General features: G+C 49.7%; 1 protein-coding gene across 12 annotated transcripts in view; it reads left to right on the top strand.

Moving 5' to 3' along the window:
- Positions 1 to 23342, top strand: part of ATP2B2 (ATPase plasma membrane Ca2+ transporting 2) — a 367475-nt gene that overhangs the window by 220085 nt on the left and 124048 nt on the right. For 6 of the 12 annotated variants that reach the window (XM_036332176.1, XM_036332183.1, XM_036332171.1 and 3 more), the window contains one exon: positions 15028 to 15545. In XM_036332176.1, the coding sequence (XP_036188069.1) occupies positions 15347 to 15545 (199 nt within the window). In that variant the 5' untranslated portion in view covers positions 15028 to 15346. Of the gene's footprint in view, positions 1 to 15027; positions 15546 to 23342 lie in introns of those variants that run through there. The other 6 variants (XM_036332175.1, XM_036332177.1, XM_036332179.1 and 3 more) reach the window with 2 other exon arrangements.

Genomic DNA, 23342 nt, shown 5'->3' with positions numbered 1-23342 from the left:
AGTTGCACTCCATCCACATTGCATGCCACAACTCCTGGCCCACAGCAAAAGTTTGCCCAATGAGTAGAGGTGAAAAATGAACTGTTTCCCCTGAAATCCATTACTGCTCAGGGAACTAATTAGTGAAACATTGACTTTAAACATCTTTTACAGTCCGGGTACAGCCTACATCATCCACAAAGTTACCGAAATGGGTTTGAAATCTCGTTGTAGATTTTCCACCTCTGCCTGTGTTTGGGGTGGGGAGGGACAAATAGTCCCATGGACGCCTGAGGTGGACTTAAACAGCTCGTGGAGGGAGGGGATCTGGCATTGACAGGAACCTGAGCATGAATACCTCCTGCATTTTGCACCCTAGGTGTCGATTTGCCTTACCCTAGCCCCAGCACTGTGTCCTCTTTGAACCTCAGTCCTCTCATCTTTAAAATGGGCACCCTGTTCCCTCTGCCTCATGGTCACAGGTGAGACAAAGGAGGTTGTACTGGAAGAACCCTTTCCAGTAACAGTCCTTCTTAATAAGAAGATAGTGATGCTACCCATGGAAGAGCGCTGGGCTGGTGGCCAGCTCTCCCCAGAGCCTAGAATTCGTGAGCAAAGCCACTTTGGGTGGCAGCCAGCCCTCTGGCCTGGGGGCTGTTTCTAACAGCAGGTAATGCGGTCAGGCTGACGGCTCCAGGATTTCACCCTCGACTTCTTCCAAACACAGGAAGGGGCTGCCATCTGCTTCCCACCCCTCACACCCAGGCTGCCAGGTCAGCCAAAACCCCCGCCCCACACCTGTCAGCAGTGCAGGGAAAAGAACCCAACAGGGGGTTCCCTAGTGGATGCTAAAGCTAGTGATATCCAGGGTGGCTCCCCCAGGACACTGCGCACTATTCCTCCACTTTGGGGAGGAGCAGGGAGACACTGGGTTTCTCTCTCCCCGCTGAATACCACATTTCACTCCACTGGTGTCCCCACTATGGGGCAGCCCCATTTGTGCTGATTCTGGGTCTGGAAATCTGTTGAGTGCTGCGGCTAAGAGCACAGCCGTGGGACTCAGACCCTAATGCAGACTCTAATGTGACCTTGCCCAGCCACCCCACCATCTGAATCTCAGGTTCCTCGTCTATAAAATGCAGAAGAGTGTCTACCTCAGGGCCTATCATGGGTATGAGTGAGATCATGCCTGGAAAAAAAGCTGAATGCAGTGAGTGGTACTTGATAGTAACAAAACTTAGCTGCTCCTAATGATTATTTTTGTTTCTGTTACTGCTGTTCTGATGCCATTATTACTGTGGCCACCTTCCTGCCAGAAATGTTACCTCGTATCCTCTTCTATCGTTCCTGCAGGCCAGGGCTGGTACACAGAAGGTGCTCATTGCATGTGTCTGCCTTTGTATTTAAATTCAAATGTTTGTTGAGGAAGTAGATGAGCCCATGACCCAGGCAGCCTTGTTCTCTCTCAGTTTATGAGGTCAAGCTATGTGTTCCTCTAACCCAGTGGTTCTCAACCTTGGCTGCACATTAGAATCACCTGGGAATCTTTTTAAAATCCTGATTTCCGGGCCTCATCCTCCGGAAATTCTGTTTCTTTGTTATGGGTGGGGCCACAACATTAGTAACAAAGAAACAGAATTTCCGGAGGATGAGGCCCAGAAATCAGGATTTTAAAAAGATTGCCAAGTGATTCTAATGTGCAGCCAAGGTTGAGAACCACTGATCTAACCACTCAGAAAGCTCCTATTAGACACCAACTGTGTCTGTCAGGTGCACTGGGGACCTAGAAATGGATGGGCACAGCCCTCTAGGACATGAATAGCCAAGCCCGGTGGAGGGATCAGTTCACTCTTCCTGGAGAATGGGTCAGCATAGTGTTCACCAAGGTGGGGCCTTCTGAGTTGGGCCCTGCAGGGTGAATAGGAGTCTACCAGACAGAGAGGCAGAAGGGAAGGAAACAGCTTATGTTAAGGCATGGCAATTGGTCCACAAGGGAGCTCTGAGTTGATTTTTTTATTAGTAAAGCAAGAAATCCTCCCATAGATATCTCAGAGGATAACTGGCTGATTCAAGGGCATACACATGCCCATCAGAGTGGGGGGTGCCAGGAGCCAGGGAGGCTCCTTCCCTGGCCTATCCCAGCATCTAAGACTTAACACAACTGAACATGTGAAGGTCTCTTGGAAATCATCTAGTCCAACCTCATTTTACTGATGGAGAAACTGAGACCCAAAGAGGGAAGACAGGGTAGCAGGTACAACTAATGGGGGACCTTCTTGCCAGGTTGGAGGTGACCAGCCCTGGAGTTGCATCTTCTGTGCAGGATCTTGAGCCCCCCCATCACTTTGTGAGGATGTCACTCTCTGTGGGACCTGTGATAGGCCCCTGAATCTCTTTAGCCTTAGTTTCCTGCTTGTGAAATAGAAAAATCCAGTAGGTTCTTGGTGGCCTTCAAACCAAAGAGCACTTTAGGAACACTCTTGTAAAATGCCATTTTGTCATCACTGTCTTTTTGCTCAGGGTGAACCCTACTGGCAGAGTTCCCTGAGAGCTACAGTCATCTGATGGAATGGTTTCTGGGTTTAGAGGTTCAGGGCCAGCCTGTAGACAGCCTCAGAGATAGTGGTGAGCCATCTATGACAAGCAGCTATCCACACCTTATATGTAACCACACATGTGCTCTGCTCTGCCCTGACATGCATAGACACACATCTATACATGCACAACTGGTTGCACAACCATGCACACATTCTACTCTACATATACACACATATACAGCACACATTTATGCAATCATGGACATGAACTTCCAGTGGAAAAGAGGGAGCAGGGTTGTTCTGCATGAGTCATAAAATGCCCCTTAACTCTGAAATAATAAAAATAGAAGAAAATTTCAGGTCAACCTAAAAAAAAACTTTGTAAAACCACCAGCACTGGCACAGATGATTATGGAAGGAGGGAGTGAACCCCTGTCAAGGGAGGCATGCACACACAAGCAGGACTGGACATGGGTGCAGTGAAGAGGCTTAGGCATCACAGAGATTTTCACCTCGAAGGTCCCTTCTGGTCTCTAGAGTCAAGTGAGCTCGGGGAGTCAGGGCTTCTTCTGGCTTTGCAAATAATGGTGCCCTTTTGGTAACCCTGCATAGACTCGCACTATCTTCCAACAACCCTGTGGGGTAGGAATGATTATTGTCCCCACTTCAGAGGTCTGACAACTGAGGCCAGAGAGCTGCCTTGATTTTCCCACAGTCACTCAGTGATGGCAGAGCAAGGGTTCTAGCCCAGATTTCTATGACTCTAAGCCTTAAACAAAGGGGTTAAGCCCCCACTAAGTTGTGAGTCAAATGAAAAGTGGTTTAAGAATCCAGAGAAGTTAAGTTTCTGGAGTGAAAGGAAATTCCCAAGAGAAGGTGGCACTGGCAGTGGTAGATCTAGAGACCCAGATATGGGGTGGAACATAACAGGCAAAGAAGAAATGGTGGTCCAGGTAGGGATTCCTGCCATGCAATATATGGAAATGCAGCTGTCGGGGTGGCCACAACGATGGGGACAGAGGGGTGCCAGGCTGTACATATCCGCCATGCCTTGCTCACTTTCATTTCTGGGCTCGGAGCCTCAAGATCAGGCCATGGGTCTGCACAGCTTCAACAAGGCTGGGGTCCCCTGGGTCTGCATCCCCCAGGGTGGTTGCATTTGCATCTGTCTCTGCACAGATGGCTGGTGAGCACAGCTAGCAGCCCTCATCCCCACCCGCACCCCCTTCTGTCGCAGGGACTCGGCTGCACCGGGGAGCGTGGTATGGTTTTATTTTTAGAAGTGGCACCATCTGTTCAAGGTGCCGGGTGGATTCTGTTTGTCTCCGCAGTGGCCGGGACGGCCATGCCAAGTCAGAGGAAAACTGCAGAGCTGGCCGGCGGGGTAGTCACTAATTAGCATGCCGACCTGCTGAATGCAAGAGCCAACGAGATTCCACAGGCCTCAGGGTGTGAGATTCTTGAATCCGGAGGCTGGGGCTGCTAGTGGGGTGGCTCTGGGGCCAGGGCAGCTAACTCAAAGGACAAGCTCAGCGTGGGAGGCTTCCTGTGTTCCCAGCACCCTGCCTAGTCCCTGGGCCTGAGCCTGGGCCTGCCTCCTGGCAGATTCAGTGTCCTGCCCTGATCTTATCCCTGACCTCCAGCTTTGGGTGGAAAATGGGGAAGAGACATCAGGAGAAAAGAACAGTGGCTAGCCCAGAGGGATCCTCTGTGGGACCTAACCCTGGGTGTGGCAGAAGACACTGTCGTGAGCAGTTTGGTTCAGAAGGGCTGGCACATCTCCCCACTGGACTCCAAATGCTTCAGTGTATCCCACCGCCTGAGCTACCACCACACTGGGCTTCTGAGTCATCTTGGGGAGGATTTAGGCTGGTGATTCCAAGCAGGCGCTCTGATGGAAGACTGCCTGGGTTCAAATCCAAAAGTTATGTGATCCTAGGCAACTTCCTTAATCTGGCTGAGCCTCCATTTGCTCGTCTGTGGAATGGGATGCTAGTGGCAGCTACCTCATAGGTTCCAGGTGTAGATTTGCCGAGTTGCTGCCTATAAGGCTGTGGCATGTACCTGGGTGCATTCAGCATCAGCTCTTCCTACCATGTGGCTGATCCGGTTCACTTTTCAAATGCAAACTGCACCCTAACGTTTGTTGTCCTCCATGTCCTTCCACAATCATATTGCTTTCTCAGGTGTGGAACCAGTACTGGTGGAGGCCTATGCCATGCTGAGGGCCGGGGAGGTTTTGTTCTCCGGAAGTTCATGGTCTAGTGAGGGAGACACGCTGGCAAGACTCACTCCAAGAATGAAGCTGGAGGGTGTGAAATCGAGGAACAAACCACACATGATGGGCTGGCAGTGGGAAGAGGGTTGGAATGTAGAGCCAGGGAATTAGAGACGTTGGTATGCTGGGCCTTGGAGAGGAAAGTTTTGATTAATGGGAAAGCAAGTATAGACAGTCCTGGATAGAGGGAACAGCGTATGCAAAGGGTGGGAGGCAGAGCATGCGTTAGTTGTTCTGGACATGCAAGAGTTCTGTTAGACCAGAGCTCGGGGAGGCTAGCTCCAAGCCAATCAGGCAGGATCCTGGATGGCAGTGGGGAGCCAGCGGTGGTTTTTAATCCAGAGAGTGGTGTGCGCAATCTGAGAGGCAGCACAATATGTTGGTTTTAGCATCAAAGAGGTCCCATTTCTGCTCCTGACTCTACCGCTTGCTAGCTGTGTGACCCTGCACATGATGTTATTTTACTTCCCTGAGCTTCAGTTTCCTCACCATAATAATGCCTGCCTTGAGGGCTTATTGTAGGATAAGGTGTGTTCAGAGCCTAACACAGCTCCTAGCACATAGACACCACTCAGTAAAGGACAGTTACTATCAGCATCACTCTGGAGACAGTGAAAGGACAATCAAGGGGCCACTCAGGAGTCCATGGATGAGGAGCCTGCATTCTCAGCCCACAAAGAATGACTTTCCCCCACATCTTACCTTCCTTCTTCTCTGGTCCGCACCCCAAAGGACTCACTTGCTATTCAAAAGTAATCTCCCAACTTGGACTCATCCCCTGGCACACCTGTGGATGAATAGTCCTACTCCAGCCCATAGAGGAAAAATGTTAATAAGCTCAGTCAGACTGAGATGCCACCACTTATTAGTAAATATGGTTCTGGCAGGAACCAGAAGGAAAGAGCCATGCACAGTGCAAAAGAATGGGTCACTAGTGGTGGTTTTCTGGCACTGGTGACAGATGGCACTGATGGACCAAGGTGAGTTCTCTGGGCATGCGCTTTAGTGTCCCTGAGTGGCCTTTTGTTTAGTGTCATTTTGTTGGCTCACACCTGTTCACTAGGATACCCCATTGTCTGAGAACCTAGCTTTGAGTGTCAGTACCAAATATCTGAGGTCAGCTCCCCATGCCTATTCACAGAGCTCATAGAACAGGCCCTGTGCCTTCCCCAGTCAACCTACACCCAGCACCTCAGGCTTCCCAATCCCACACTTTATTGGTGGGCACTGCTATCCTAGACAGCTCTTAGGGGCACTTATAATCCTTTGCTCTATATCAGTCAGCACCACCGCTTGTGGACAGCTCCTTGGCACCGGGTTCTTAAAGCCCACCTCATACCCTCAGTCAGCACTGTGTCCTTGGGAACAGCTCCCAGTGAAGACACTTCCCCAGTGCCTGTTTCTTTGTCCTCCCCAGAGGGTATGTCAGTCAGCACCAGGACCACGTGGACAGCACTCACTCCCAGCCACTGCTGGTCCGCCCTGCAGGGAGTGGGGGCCTGCAGTTATCAGGTTCCTTGACCTCAGCCATCCAATCCCTCCCAGCACCCACCTCCATCCATCAATCAGTACTTTATCCCCAGAGACAGCTCCCTGCACGGTCAGAGTTGAAGCCTGAAAACTCACCAAGTGATCTGTTGTGTGTGGCCAGAGCACTGACTACGCAGGACCCTGTGCTTCACTACAGAAACCAGAGGCAAGGGCAGGAGCCTGGTCTTTTGGAGAAAGGGATGTGAGTGAGCAGTGGGGGGGGGACCTTAAGTGTATCTCTGTGTGTGTTTGATATCTGGCTCTGCTATCCCCTAACCAAGGACCTTACACCAGTCACTGTACTCTCTTTTTCCCTTTTTTCTCCTCTGTAAAACAAGGTGCCAACAGTTATTGTATCACAGGGTTGTTGTGAAGGATTAAATGAGCTAACAAATGTAAAGTGCATAGGATGGTGCTTGGCACATAGTAGCTGCAGTCTAAGCATTGCCGTTATTATCATTCTTTGTCCCCCCCGCCCCACCCCCTTTTCAGGCCTCTGCTTGTAAACCATGGGAGAGCAGGAGGAAGATGAAGGTAGGATGGGACAGTGTCACTGAAACCAGTTAGGATCTAGAGGCTGGGGGCAGTCAGGGCAGCAAAGGGAGCCTCAAGGAGGTCAGTGCAGCTATAGGGATAGATGGGCAGGTGAGAGCTGAGGCCAGAGAGGTTGCCAAGGCTTTTGGCTGAAGCCAGAGGATGAGGTCCATCCCAAGCACAGTCACAGTCCTCAACCTTCTTAATGCATATCCCTTTCTTGCAGCCCCAAGTGAAGTCTCCACAAGGCTTTCTTGCCTCCATCTGCTAGTGACTTTACTATTTTAGCTTCATCAGGAAACTCTCAAAGATTTTTTAAGGAAAGATTTCTAAATAAGGAGCATATCAAGGGTACAAACCTTGGAAAGCATTCATTGTCCTGCCAAAACCAAGAAGGGCAGTGCATGTCAAAGACAGCAGGTGAATTTTGATCAGCTCGTGACTACTGGGTTCTAGGGCATTTCTCCTTCCTTCGGCCTATAGCCAAGCTGGACTTGGCCTGCAGTGGGGGTGAGTTGGTGGCAAAGAGGCCCAAGGAATTATGTGGGCTCTGAGGAGCAAGTATCAGATGATAGGAGAATCCTTGAGGATGGTGCTACACTGGTCCTTTGAGACTGAGTATTTTTCCAAACTCCCTCTCACTTTACAGAAAAGGAAATTGAGGCACAGTAGAGAAGGCTGTAGTCCAAGGTTATACTACAAGTTGGTGAAGGACAATGGGGCACAGAGGAAAGATGGAGGCCTTGGACTGAAGCAAGTGTACTTAAATTGTGCCAAGTCCTATCTGAATAGCCTTGGCCAGCTGTAACCTCTCGGAGTCCCCAGCTTCCTCGCCTGTAAAGCAGGGACAGGGATACCACACAGCCCATGGAGGCTTATACTAAGCAAGAGAATTAATAGTAGTGGTCAAGCCGAGATCAGGACCCAGCAGATCTGGTTCCCAGGCAAGTGCAGTTTGAATTACATCCTTCCAAAATCTGAAGCAAAAGTTGTGCAGGAATCACTCAACTCAGCCTGCAGGTCCCGATCTTGGAGTTGTCACGGGGGCGTTCTTTATGGCAGAGTGATCAGACCTTAAACCGCAGGGTCTGTGTACCTCTCTTGTTCTCCTCGGCATCCTAATGATTTGGGGCAGGGCCTGAGATGCACCTCCTTAGGTTGACTGAATGAGTGGAAGAATTGAGAGATAGACAGATGGACAAATGGTTGGACAGCAAATGATGGATGGATAGATGGATGGACAGATAGATAAGTGAGTAGGTGCATGGATGGATGCATGGATGGATGAACAGATAAATGGACGAATGGATTGACAGGTAGGTAAGTGGGAGGATGAATAGGTATGTAAGACACCTGGAAGACTAGAAATGGGTGTTTCCTACCATCTAACATTGGCAGCTCCTCTGGAGAACAGGGATAGTGGAGGGAGTTGAACATGGTAGGCAGCTAAGGGCTGGATCTCCTCTCCCTCAGGACAGGCATGAGAATGAGAGGGTTCACGAAAAGTCCTACATCCCGAACATCCCACTCCCGGCCCTGCTTCTGCTATCTGTGCCTTCAGGGCTGATGCATGGCTGTTTCTCTGAGACTTTTTAAATTTTTTTTGGATTTTCCTTTTCTGGTTAGCAAGATAGGAGTTTTCTAAAAATAGCACTAAATTCACCTCTGAGGTATTCATTTTTCAGTTCCCTTCCTCCTTCCCAGTTCCCTCTCCTAAACTGTGAGAATTCAAAGCTGAGATTTTCATTGTCAGCTTTGATACACACACACACACACACACACACACACACACACACTGTGGAGCCTGTCTACTTAGAGACAGGGGTGAGCACAGACATCTCTGGCTCACTCACACTCACAGACACACATTCATGCTGGCAGTCCAGTATAACTGTACAGCAAACCTTTTCCTTCAGGGTCACCTACATTAGGCACAAATCTGCCAACACACCGCAGGGACCATCACACACACACACACACACACACACACACACACACACGCACGACCACAAGACTCACAGGCCCAAATCAACACTAATATTTCACATTCCTTATGACCCAGGCGTACCCCCAGACTATGGACTAGCCATGATGAACATCTACCATCACACACTCCCACTGACCTTACACATTCACACTGACTGACTCCTACCCTCACACTAACATGCACACTCTCACTCACACTCACATAGTCACTACAGATCCATCAGGCTCTCTACACACATACACACACACACACACACACACACACACACACAAAGGGACATCTAAGGCAGAAAATACAATAGTCTGGCTGAGGCTGAGGGAGGAGCAGTTGTCTGTCTCTGGCTGGTGGCTGAGTCCACCCATTTTCCTGGGTGATAGCCTACATGGAGGTTCCCATTGCTGGGACAGGAGGCCCTACAGAAAGGCCAGAATTTGCATCTAGGAGAGGAAAGAAAATGTCCTACCCCAAAGAAACTAGTTAGCCAGGACCAGAGCAGACAGGAAACTAGCCTTGTATGCTGTGTCAAGCTGGGACCCTCCCCAACCTTTTGAGTAGTGCCAAGGGCTTTGTGGGTATGGTCCTGTCAGTCTGAGTTCTGCGTTGAGCACAGTAGTGTGGGGGACTGAGGATAGAGGCATTGAGCTATGATTAGAACAACCACATTTAACAAGTTCTTCCTCTGTGCCAGGAACTGGGCTAAGCTCTAGCTCAGTTAGTCCTCACAAAACCCTGTGAGGTAGGCTGTGAAGTTGGCTTTGTTGGGGAGGAAAAAACCAAGGCACAGGGAGAGGTTAAGAGCCTTGCCCAAATCACAAAACTAACCAATGGCAGCATCAAGCCTCCTCACCCGGGGTCCCTAGACAGGGCCTGTGTCCCCTACATTTGTCATGGCTGCCAGAGATCATTCAAAGAGAAGATGACTTTTAAAATACATATTAAGGTGGCATTTAAATTCAGCACATCTTAAAACAGAAGAATTCAGCATTCAAAAGTTATTTTTAGCACATAATTCATTTGCAATTGTCCCAGCTACCATCCTTCAGTAGGATTTAAAAAGCTGTTGGTTTGGATTTTGTTTTCTTTTTTAATCCTTCCTTCGAAAGATAGATTCCTTCTTTGTTAAATTAACTCAAAAAAAAAACATTGCTCCTTCCTTTGCAAGCGTCCTTCCTAGCAAAGACTTTTTATTAAGGTGCCCCTAACCTATTCTTGAGTCATTGAAATGTAACAATACAGAGTCATTTAAATGCTAATAAGATGAAATCGAAATGCATAAATCCAATATTGTCAGAATGTTCTCCTGGATTCTGAAGGTCCTGGCACTGTCAGAGCCTAAAGGGACCCTCAGAGAGCACTAGTCCAATCCCTTCACTTTCCACATGGGGAAACTGAGGTCCAGGGAAGAAAGGGGCTTGGTCAAGGTCATGCTGCAGAGCTTGGAAAACAGGGAGGGGCCTTCAGTGGACTCTGGCCTCAGGTGGCTATGTGACCCCTAGTATGTTGCTCACCCTCTCTGCTCCCAGAACTGGTCCTATGCCCTGCCCAGGTCCCTGTCTCATGCCCCACAGACACTATAACAGAATACCATAGACAGGGTTACTTAAACAACAGAAATTTATTTCTCACATTTCTGAAGACTGGATAGTTCAGCTCAAGGTGCCGACTGATTGGGTTCCTAGTGAGGGCCCTCTTCCTGTCTCGCTATGTCCTCATATGGCCGAGAAAGATCTTCTCTCGTGTCACTTTTTATAAGAACACCAATCCCACGCGTGAGGGCTCCACCTTCATGACCTAATTACTTCCTAAAGGCCCCACCTCCTAATACCATCACATTGGGAATTAGGGCTTCAACTTGTTAATTTGGGGTAAACACATTCAGTCCATAGTAGCCTGTGTGCCTATGTGGGTTTTTTTAGGGCAGGAGTGTGCAGTGTTGAGAACTGGCTGCAAATGAACCTCATCGCAACCATCAGAGCTTCACTTCTAATAACAGGGTGGGAGGGGAAGGTAGAGGAGCCAGCGTTGTTGGGTCTCCATAGGTCCTCATGGCAGCCTGTTAGACAGATGGGTCAACTCGTTTGCAGAGAGGCCCACCAGTGAGGTTAGATGACTTCTCCAAGGTCACACCACTCATTAAATGTCTCAGCTATAGAGTGGTAGTTCAGGTGATATTTGGGCAAGGCAGCAAGGATGTCAGAGTCTGGTGAGCTGCGCTTGAGGGGACAGCTGCCTGCTCCAGCCTCACACCCATGCCTCGTTATGATGAAAGGAACCTGGGACATGGAGAGCAGGGGATGAATCTCAAAGGAAAAAGTATGACTACTGATTGTGATATCTTTCCTTATCTCTAGCAAACCTGTAAGATAGGCAGGATAGGATCACTAGCCCATTTTACAGATGAGGAAACTGAGATCTAAGGACTTCCCATGGATGGATGACCCAGGGGCTAATCTAGACATTCATTCATTCATCAAGCATTTATTGAGTGCCTTTTGGATGCCAGGTACCATAGTAGGTACAAAAGTGACATGGCTACTGCCCACTGGGGAAGGGAGACAGCTAAGCAGGCCCAACCAATAGTGTGTGAAGTGTGGTATGATGCAGGAGGCACCCAGTAGTCAGGAGCATTTACATAACCCTGCATGGTCAGGAAAGGCTTTCAAGTAAAGGACATTGCTGGACAGAACCAGCCATTGTCAAGGCAGCAAAGGCTGGGGGAGTGGAAAGTGTTCCAGTCTAGAGAATTCAGAAAACTGATAGATTCTACACTAACTAGCAGGTCTTCAGCTCTGTCCGTCTATCAGAATATCATCTGAGAGGCATCATTTAAGTACTTCTGGGCCGATGGACTTCAAGCTCCCTAAGCAAGGAAATCCCACAGTTAAATCAAATACCAAAGTGAGCTCTGCAACTTAGAAGGAAAAACCAAGACACCCAGAACAGGATTGGTCTCATGCATGCACTGGTGACATGTAGGAGCAAGGGGTGATAGGGTTTGGGGACAAGCCACAGCAGAAGAGTAACTACAGTGGGAAATCTCAAAGAAGGACGTTTAAGATCAATCTTCTACAGTGTTAAAATTCTGATTTTTAACTGATTTTGATATCCCAGCATTTCATTCTTCTATACCTGCTCACACAGATCCCTTTCTGAACCTTTTACTATGTCCCTCCTGACCTTTTACTAATAGATAATTGTATAGTTCAATTTCTTCCATGTCCATCTTTTGGCTTAAGGCCTACTTAACCTGCAGAAGGAAAAGTATTCCCTATTCATCTTCCTTGATACCCTGGGTCAGATCAGATCTTCCTTCTCTGGGTGTCCACAGCACCTGGGACTCGCCATCATGGCAAACCCATCATGTTATATAGAAATCGCCCATTTAATTGTCTCTCTTCTTTATTGTCAGCTCCTGGAAGGCAGGGACCATGTCTGGATTGTTCAGTGCTTGAAATAGAGTAGATGCCCAAAATAGTTATTGAATGGATGGATGGATGGATGGATGGATGGATGGATGGATGGACAGATGGACAGATGGACAGGTAGATGGGTAGATAGATGGTTGAAGATCATTATTCATCTTAACACAGTAGTCATTAAAATTACCAGTAGGCCATTATTAACTCATGCCTACTATTGTCATCACAAATATAATTACTGCTAACGCTTCTCATAGCTCATGCTGTCAGATGTAATTATGAGTGCCTCTAAGTCACACCACGGGTATCAGAGGGACAGATAGAAACAGTGCCTAAAGTTTAGAAAGTGCTTCGTGGTTTACAATGCACTTACATTCACATATGACATTATATTAAGTATCCTAAGAACCCCAGGAGGGAGTTTCACCAGGGAAGGCAGCAAAGTGTCCTGCTTAAGAGAATGTCTCTGGACCCAGAGAACCTGAGTTTAAATCCCAATTCCGCCGCTCACTAACCGTGTGACCTTGGACAGGTTGTATCTCCTCTCTCGGCCTCAGTTTCCTCAGATGTTCTATGGGGATAATAAGACTGTCTATCTTCTAAAGCAGTTATATGGGTTGGTAATAATCGCAATAACTATGGAGTGCTTATTCAGTAATTACTAGGCTCAGTTGTAAATATTTTATGTGAAATAACTAATTTAAACCTCATAACACCTACAAGATAGATACTATTATTCCCCCTCCCTTTTTAAAGATCATAAAACTAAAGTTAATTTGCCTCCCATCATGCTGGGAGGTGGAGGAACCAGAATTTGGCCAGAAAACTGTGGCTTCTAGAGCTCCTACTGTTAACCTCCACAGCACCTGTACACGCAGGCATCCTTGGTCCCTGCCTTGTCTGTTGGTCCCAGTGTAAAGATAAGGCTTCCGACTGCAGCCTTGGGTAAAAGTGCCCTCCTGGAAGGCATGACCGTTTCCTCTGCAACTCCAGTACCGCCCCCCACCCCACCCCCACTCCAACCCCCCCCCCCCACACACACACACACACACACCCTTAGCTAGGAAGCACCATACCCCAGAAGGAAACATCAGATTTGAACATGGTTTATAATTAGCTCCCAGTAAATTAGGAGGCAGCAAGAGGAGATTGACTATTGTCTTACATATGAGAAAACTGAGCCTCAGTAAAACGGAGGGACTTGCCCAGGGTTCCACGGGGTTTGGGAGAACTTGGATGGGAACCCAGATTGCCCTGACTCCAACCTGTGTTCTTCACTGAATTCAGGCACAATCTACCCAGCAGCCTCGGCTCTTCGAGAGAAAGGAGAGAGTGCCCCTTAGGGGAAGGGGAGAGAGCACTAGGGTGGGAGTCAGGAAACCAGACACTCAGGCCCCTCTGCTTTAGCTCTTTGTGGCTCTGGGCAAGGCCCTTTTCCTCTCTGAACTTCAAGTTCCTCACTGGGGAAAATGAGATTAACTCTAAAATGTCACCAGCTCTGAAATTCTGTGCAAGAGGAAAGGATTGCAAAGGAGAGAGATGGGGCAAGGGAGAGGCGACAAGAGGGAGAAGCTGGGGTGGAGTGTGGGCTCAATCCCATCTTCCTCCCTCCATTCCCCCTCACTGTCCTGGACCTAAGATGGCCAGCTCTCTGAGACTGCTGGGTGGAGCCAGTGCCCGTGCCAGGCCCAGCCGAGCTCAACAGGGGCCCTTTGTCACCCAACGCTTGCCGGGGCCTTGGCCACTGGTGTTGGGTGTCCAAGCAGATTGGATTCTCTCCTGGCAGCCCTGCAGATGCCGCACTTCTGCAAGGGTGGCCAGGCAGGCAGAGAGAAGCCAGCGCTCCCTCCTTTTCCTGGGCTCCCAGAGGAACGTGGAGGCCACTATCTATGGTGCTGGACTGTGAGAGCCCCCAGGTGAGGTCTCCCTGGACCCCAACTCTGCTTTGGGCCAAGCTGTGGGCTCAGTGATGTCCTGGGGAATATGCATGAGCTGGCTCCTCTGGCCCAGCCGAGAGCTTTAATTAATGTGATTGGGGGCTTAGGGTAGAGGTGGGTGGCTTTCTCCCATCCCCATGCCTGTAAGACCAAAGTGGAGAGGACAGTGTATATCAGCAGGTGTAGGTGGCATGGAATGGGGTGGCATCTATAGGTGGGGAGTACGCCCCAAATTGTGTGGACATAGGATGTGTGTAAACACGTTGGCATAGTGAGAGAAATAGGGGCCTGTGTGTGCACAGAGGGACTGTGAACACAGGTGTTTTTGAGGGAAGGAGGTTGGGATAGATGTATGCCAAAAGTGTTACTGCATGTAACACTGTGTGTGGCAGAGAGGGGGGTGTTTACCAGCATGTGTGGGAAGTGGGGCTTGTGAATTGTGTGTGTATGGCAATGGGGTGGGCCCTAAAAGTAGGTGGATTGGGTGTTGCAAGGCACCCTGAATCTGTGGGTCTGAAGGTGTGTGTGCACCAGGGTGTGTGTTGTGAAGTCAGTGCATTACATAGCACAGTGGACAATTAGAGAATTGGGTATTTTATGCCTTGGGGGTGGTATATTGTGGGGTCTCCAGGCGAGTACCGGTATGTTAGGATTTACAGTGTGTGCCGGTGTGTTATGGGGTGTCATACAAAAGACCCACATTAGGGTTCCTGGGTGTTATTTTGGATGGGCACACATACACACATACACTGGGCCTTTCTGAGCACCCATCCCATAATGCCTCCAGTTCCTGATCCTTGTCACCACTCTGTGTTTGCCCCCACAGGAGCCACCATCCCTGACCATGTAGATGCCAGCTCCGGGAAGCAGCATGGGCCCCACTGAATGGAGACTACTGGGTCTCGATCCCTGAGCCCCTCCAGCCCCTGGACTTCACCCTGGACCCAGAGGCACCCCTTGGAGTTCACTACTGCTGCTGACAGCCCACCTCGACTGCCCCCTCCCCCTGGGACCCGGAGTCGGCCACCGGGAGCTGCAGCCATCCAGTGAGGTTGTGCTGAGGACAGCCACACAGAGCCATCACCCAGTAGCCTCTGGTCCAGTGCTGACCCTCGGGCCCACCCTGAGCAGGGACTGTGGCAAACATGGGTGACATGACCAACAGCGACTTTTACTCCAAAAACCAAAGAAACGAGTCAAGCCATGGGGGCGAGTTCGGGTGCACGTTGGAGGAGCTCCGCTCCCTCATGGAGCTGCGGAGCACTGAGGCTGTGGTCAAGATCAAGGAGACTTACGGGGACACCGAAGCCATCTGCCGGCGCCTCAAAACCTCACCTATTGAAGGTAAGTGTAGGGGACTCAGATCCAGGGCTGTCGCCCTGGTGACTGCCATTTGTGTTGGCTCCAGGAACAATATGCATAATATTTAACCACAGGGATGTCTTAGACAGGGGCTGATATGCCACTATGGCCATTCTGGTGTAGTCTAGCTGAGGGTCAGCCCCTTTGGATAGGCCAGAGGATGAGGCTTCCATTTTCTCCCCATTGTGGGTTGGGATCTGACCCAAGCCACCTGCAGAGAGAACCACAGGAACAGAGCTGGGTCAGGGGCTATGTTCTGGAAACCAGATGCCAAAATCAAACAGAATGTGCAACTCACATCCACTTCAGGAGTGGGCTCATCAGCCTGGAAATCTGGGAGGCACCCAGTCTCCAAGGCGGGGCCAGAAGAGAAGCCATGCTTCGTCAAAGCTCAGGCGGGGCTCCTGCTTCCCCCTCCCCCATCTACAGTGGCTGGATTCCAGGATTCAGCCACCCAGCCCGTGGCCTCCCTTCCCCAGGCCCCAAAAATCCCCTTGTCTGGGCTCCAGCATGGAACCACAGCATTGCTACAATGCAGCCAATTCCAGCTCCCCAACCCCTGCCTCTGGGCTGGGTCCTCTCCGACTGCCCCAAATCCAGGCTCTGATTTGGGGACTCCTAGGTCTCCGGGCAGCCATAGGCCTTGGAACTGCTGGACAGACAGGCCAGGCAGGAAGATGGGCCATCACGGGAAGGGTGACAGGTGCCATGTATGTCTTGCCCTTGACATGGGTGTGGAACTTTCTTGCAACCGCCAAAATAAGTAGCCTGCAACTCCAGAGAAAAGATTTCAACCTCCTGGGGGCTTCTCTGGAGGGGGCCAAAGCCCAGCCATCTACCGTGAGATGGAGAGGAGAGAAACCAGTCCAGGTCAGGCCCCAGAATTCAGTTTGAGTCTCCATCCCCACATGAAGGAAAAGAGTTCCCCACATGAGCCCCAAAGGCATGATGTGAGGCTCTTCTCAGGGAATCCCCAACCCTATAACTTTGTGCAAAGAGGCTGCATCAAGCCTCAGTTTCTTTCTCTGGAAAATGGGGCCAGTGCCTACTTCACAGTGCTCAGTGGAGGCCTGAGAAGGCAGTAGGTGCTCAACAATTGGCAGCCATATTATTCTAAGGAGAGTGGGTGACAATTCCTCCCCCAGGTATAGACCACAACCTGGGAGGTAGGCAGCCTCTGAATCCTTATCCCCATGTGACAGAGAACAAATCTGAGGCCAGAGATTCTCCTAACTCCAGTCCCCATGCCTTGTGCATGGCTGGGCACTAACCCTGAACGCATTTCCTATAGAGGTTGCTTATGGACCTAGATGCTCAGCTGGGACCTGCCAGTCTGTGGTTGCCTGTGCCTGCACCCCACTACACCCAGTAGCTTGGGGCATCTGAGTCTCTCTTCTTCTGGGGCCCTTTTGAGTCAGGAGGAAGAGCTAAGCCTGGTCCTTCTTCCAAGATTGGCTGCTGTCTCTGATGTTGTGCCTATGGGCTGAGCCCAGGCTGAAGTTTAGAAACACCTTTGTATTCTTGGTGTCTGATTGTTTGGGCAGGGAGAGTAGGAATGGAGGAAACATCCTCTCTTCACTGTGTGCTTCTAGCTCAGGTCTTGAGAATGACCACATGTGGCCCTGCAATGGGAGCGATCTCTGTGTTGGGACTCCTGAACCCCAGCCTTGTACAGACACTAGTCTGTGACAGAATGGCCCTGCGCACCTCCTAAGAGGCATGGCTGCCCAAGTGGTCTTTACCTTGTGAATAGGACCAGGAGAGTCTCTTGAGTCAGGAATGTTTAAGTGTCTCTGGGCTCCAGGCCTGGATGGAAGCTGTGGCCCTTCTCCAGAAAAGCAGCCAACTGCATGCAACAGATGTGGCTCATACCATCAGGCCTTCACAGAGCGCCACGAAGAATTCCGTCCTCCCCTCCCACTTGACAGGCTCTCACACCCTGGGACATTGAGTGGCCCATCACCAAGCTCCAGCACTGTGTTGGGCCAATTCCAGTTGGCTCATTGTGTCCTGTGCCTGAGGGCAGGAATCTGTCCTGCTCCTCTCTGTACATTCACCACCTAGTCTGGTGCCTGGCACAGAGGAGAGTAAATAACTGCCCATAAAACCCTGAGACATGGCCATTGAGTCCCTAGCCCACAGGGAGCAAGCAGTTCAAATGTCAGCAACCAAAACAGCAAGTAACCCAGACCAAGTGCAGCACCGGCCCCGGAGCTCATAGGAGAGATGAGGTGGGTGGGCAGTGAAGGTCAGATCAGGCTTCCTGGAGGAGGAGGTGTTGGGCTCTGGAGGAAAGAGGAGAGAATAAAGCATGGAATAAAGCAGCATTTCTTAGAATTCCACAGAATATCAGTGTGTTACAAGAGTTAGGCATTCCATGAAAAGTAAAGGGGACTCAGTTTTCTCATCTACAAAATGGAAAGAATAGTGACAGCTCTGACTAGTGTTCTGCCACCTGCCAGCTGTGTGTCTGCCTTTACACCTTTTGTCTGACCTCTATAAGCTTTGGTTTCCTCATTTTTCACGAGGACCAAATGAGATCTCTGATGGAAAAGGTCTCAGAGGAGGAGGAAAGCCTGTGGTAGGGATAACCAGAGCCCTGCTGCATTGGTCCCTAGAAGGATCTCCCAGGGTGCAGGTGGAGCTAAAAGAGGCTTGGGGAGGGGCAGAAGAGCATAATACCACAGACCCTAGATTTGGATGCCCTGGGTTCAAATCTCAGTCCTGCCATTTACTTGCTGTGTGACTGTGGACTAGTTACTTGACTTCTCTATGCCTCAGTTTCCTCATTATCTCCTGTAAAATGGGGAAATTGATAGTGGTTACCTCACAGGATTGTGGTGAGGACAAATTGGAAGAGCTTGGAACAGCACTTGGCACATGGGCAAACTTAAACACCTCAATTTCCCCATCAGTAAAATGGGTTGGAAACATTTTTATTCAATGAGATCAGGCCAAGTGCCCAGTATCTAAGTGCTTAATGAATGTCAGCTTTTATTGGTCTTCATTGATTATTACTACTCTGGAGGAAGCAGTCACATTCTCCAGAAAGGGTGGAATCTGACTCTTCTGGAACACTGGTCAGTGTCCCCACATGGTGCCTCACTTTGTAGTAGGCTATTCTGCATCCTTATTACACATGTGCCTAGAAGCAGGAGTTGTTATCCCATTTTAGAGATGAGGAGCATGAGGGTTTGAGGTCATCACCACAGTTCACAGTTTACGTCAAAGCAGACTTTGAACACAGCTCTGATGGCGCCCAGGGGTGCCATCAGCCCTGAGCCAGGCATGTGCACCTGGGCACAGTCCTCTAGGTGCTCTCTGTCTAATGAGGGCCTGAGTAGGGTGGACCACCAGGGAACTTTTTATTCTCTCTCATGTTTAGCATTTGTCCTGCCCTGTGTGCCCTCTTCTGATTTACAGAAGTGCTTCGCCTCCAGCCCCAGCCCCTAACTTAGAGCCATGTGATGTGGATCTGTGCCAGCTCCACACAAGGACTCAAGTTGGCCATTCCTGACAGCCCTGCCCCAGTCTGCCCCCAATGAGCAAGCCCTGGCCTCTGAGTCACACTATAGGAAACTCCTCCAGGCCATGCATAAATTAGCCTTCCCATTCATCCAGCTAACTTTAAGCAAAAAGATCTCTGCAAGTGATAGGGTTTAAAGTCTTGGAAATCTTTTCCCACCCAGGGTACCGCCTGCTGCCAGCACAGACAAGAGGCTCAGCTCCCACAGCCAGGCAGTGTTGGATTTTCTACCAAAAGGCCCAACTCTGGGGACAACTGTTGTGTAAACCTCGTACCTGTGAGCTCAAGTCAGGGGTGGTCTCTGCCCCTGGCTTGAGCTTCACTTATTTCCTTTTCCTCTACTAGTTCTGTTCTATTCTGGTAAGGCCTTTTCCTCTGCCCTCCACTGCCCCCTTCCCTCCCACACCCTTTCACTCTGGGACATAGAGCCCCAGAGGCCCAGGACAAATGCTGGCTGGCTTACTCTTACAGGACACTGGGAGAATTTAATGTAACCGCTCTGAGCCTTAGTTGCCTTATCTGTGAAATGGGGATACTAACACTACCTACCTCTCAAATGTTGTCCACATGAAAGGCTTAGTGCAGTCTATGGTAGACCCCAGACACTTACAAAATAGTGATATCATTGTTATCATTATGCCTAATATTTCTTTTCAAAACAATATGCATGAGCCCCATCCTTGTGAAAGAATTAGGCAGTGCCCAACGAAGAGTTAATGTGCTGTTAGAGCAGGCTTCCCAGAGGAGGCAGACTCAGGATGAGTCTGGAAAGATGGGTAGTGGATGTTGGGGTGTCTTGTGAGATCCTAGAAGCAGGAGCTGTTTTTCATTCTCCACTGTGTCCCCAGTATGATGCCTGGAGGCTCAAAATTATTCACAGATGAAGGAAGAGATGGGGAATACCCTGGTGTCCCTTCCTGTGTAGGATAGAAGGCTGCAACCTGGGGACAGGACACAGGACACCCTATGTGGAACAGTTGGCTTCAGGTCCCCAAACCTAGAGTGGCACTTCCCTAAGCTGCTCCACACACACAGCTCACGTCCTTCACTTCCTGTCACCCGCACCTCAGGCTGTCGGAGGGGCAGCTCAAACAAGTCCCATTGGGCACTCTCTATATTGCATGTTTCGCAGTGTGGGAGAAAGGGGGACAAAGAAGATGGGGCAGCAGCAGGTGGGGTGGGAACTGGATACTTCAGAGTGTTGTGAAACAGAACCTCCGGTTAATTTTGTATGAATACTACAGCCTGCCCAAGTGGAGAAGAGAGAGGGGCTGGGGGAGGATAGGAGGGCAGATCATGGGGGGCTGGTGCCTCGTGATGCATAAATACGATGTTAGTGGAGAATGCCCTTCCGACCTGGCAGGGCTCAGGTCATCCACAGAGCTGCTGCCACCAACTGGGCATGGGAGAGTGTGGAAGCAGCACGTGGGGGTCTTCTGTTTGTCATTGTGATGCCATTGTCTATTTCCCCAAGGATCACTGGGCCCTGACAGGTTGACAGGGAAACTGAGGCAGCCACAGATTCAGTTGGGTGCCAGATAGGGTGAAGCTGGGGACTGCTTAAATACAAGGTCCACATAGGGAGTTCACTGCCTGGCCAGAGATAAACGAGAACAGCTCCCTGGGTCTTCATTTAAGGCCCAGGACTCTGTCAGGTGCAAGGCCTGGAGGAGAAAAACATACCAAAGTATTTAAGAGACTGAGAAAACTAGCCACCTTTGCAAGTACATGCATGGGTGGGGAGGGGAAAGCATGAATATTGTTGGGGGCTGGGGGTTTCAGCCTCATCTGTCACCACAGACAAGATACTTAGGTTCTCATGACCTCACTTTTCTTATTTGTAAAATGGGGATTGTGCTACTTCACTCTTTGCCATTCAGAAATAGTGAGTTGAAAGTGCTTTGAAAGTTTCCACAAAAGAATTATCATCTTCCTGTATTTATTGAGTATTTCTGTCTACTAGGATTCTGGTTGATACAAACCCGTCTCAAATTGACTTATGCAAAAAAGATATTTTCTGACTTGTGCAACCAAAAAGTCCAGGACTTGGTTGGCCTCAGGTGTGGATGGATCCAGAGTCTCCAATACTGCAGGAGGACTGTGTCCATCCCTCTCCTAGATCTTTCTTTTCCACTGTCCTCAGGCAGGCCCTCACCCTTTGAGGGCCCCAGCATCTTCAGGCTAACACCGTCCCATCTCAGCCACTCCAGTGCCAACAGGCACCTCTTTCTCAGGGCCTCCCCTTAACTACCAGAACAGACTCTCACTGGCACAAGCAGGAGTCACATGGCCAATCTTGAACCAATCTATGTGTCTGGAGGATGGAATAGGCTAATAGGTCAGACCTGGGTCACATGCTTGCTACAGAGGGGCCAGCCCACCCAGACTACATGGAGACTGGAGGAGAGGGGAATGGAGGCAAAACACACATGCTTGTGGGCCTACTGTGTAGAAGGCTCCTACTGTGTGCTGAGGAGTGTATGGAGGAAGAGCAGGCATGTTCTGTGCTCTTGAGGGGTGTTCAGCCTGATGGGGAGAAAGGATAGAATTAAGAAGGCAGTTGAGGAGTGAAGGCAGGATTCAGAGCACCAAATATGGAGTGATAATAGCCAAATCACAACACTGTTAATTATTACACCAGGGTAATAGGCATAAGCTGGGTCTGTCCAGGCAAAGTAGCTCTACAACTAGTGTTCCAGCAGTGAAGTGGCCCACTCATGTCATAGTCAAATTCTGGCTCTACTTCTTATGCAGCTGTGGAGCATTGGGCCCATTCTTTACCTCCTCTGTGCTTCAGCTTCCTTATCTGTGACATGGAATAATAACAGTGCCTCTTTCATAGGGTTGTCATGAGGGTCAAAGTCATATGTGTAAAGCACTTAGTGCCTGGCACATGGCAGGTGCTATAGCAGGGTCAGCTGTTTTATTATTCTACTAGAGGCCCAGTGCATGAAATCCATACATGGGTAGGGTCCCTAGGCCTGGCCAGCGATTAGGGCCAATCTGCGGGGCCAATCTATCTATTAGGATTCTGGTTGATAAAAACCCGTCTCAAATTGACTTATGCAAAAAATATATTTTCTGGCTTGTGCAACCAAAAAGTCCAGGGACTGTTTGGCCTCGGGTGTGGCTGGATCCAGGGTCTCCAATACTGCAGGAGGACTGTGTCCATCCCTCTCCTAGTATCTTTCTTTTCCACTGTCCTCATTCAGGCCCTCACCCTTTGAGGGCCCCAGCATCTTCAGGCTAACACCTTCCCATCTCTGCCACTCCAGTGCCAATGGGTGTCTCTTTCTCAGGGCCGCTCCTTCACTACCAGATAGATAGATAGATTGGTGGGGCGATTGGGAGCCTCCGCTGGCACCACCTTGACTGACCTGGGGCCTGTGGGCTGGGGGCAGCTCCTGCATTGAGCATCTGCCCCCTCGTGGTCAGTGTGTGTCATAGTGACCGGTCGTTCTGTCGTTCAATCGATTTGCATATTAGGCTTTTATTATATAGGATACCAGGAACTCTCTGTGTGACTATAAGGGACAAGTTGGGTTTAAATTAGTGGAGCTAAGGAAGGTAGCTTATCTGAGCAGATCAATGGGCTTGAGCAACACATGTGAATCTATGATATTTTTTAAATGTCAGCACCATATTTGATTTGCAGTACTTATACACCCCACCCCACCACTGCCACCAGGGGGAAAAATCCTTTAAAAGCACAGCTTTCTATGAAAGTCTGGTGAATCATATGTGGACACTTTCCAGAATGCTACCCGCACATCTTTCTGAATCATCAATAAAATAAACCCACCTGTTGATTATTATGGCTATCCACTGTCCCAGGGTGGGGGCAAGAGAGTGTGTGCTAGGCAAACAGTTCTGCAGGCCTGGGGGTGGCTGGCAGTGCAGAACAGTTAGGGAAAGAGGCCGACCTGTCACTGACCGAGTGCTTCTAAGTGGATGTCAGCAGGACTAGAGGACCTCCTGTCCCAAGGAAGGCATGCTGGCCAGGTAGGTGCTTTGCACAGTCAGGTATCTAAAGGGGGAATAGAGGATATGGGCAGAGGGGGGAGCTTCTCACCAGGCAGACTGACCATGCAAAAAGCCTGAGTCCAAAAGCCACCCAGCGGCTATAATTTACTGTGTGCAAACTTATCAGGGTCAGACTCTCTCTCTCTAATATAGTCCTCACAGCAGCCCCTTGAGCAGGAAACAAATGCTTGGAGAGGAAGCCATCTCCATGGAGGCATCTTTGCTTTGCA

This window comes from Myotis myotis, unplaced genomic scaffold, assembly GCF_014108235.1.
Source record: "Myotis myotis isolate mMyoMyo1 unplaced genomic scaffold, mMyoMyo1.p scaffold_m19_p_13, whole genome shotgun sequence".
NCBI lineage: Eukaryota > Metazoa > Chordata > Mammalia > Chiroptera > Vespertilionidae > Myotis > Myotis myotis.
The sequence above is the reverse complement of the archived record's forward strand: the minus strand, read 5'-3'. Positions and strand labels throughout refer to the sequence as shown.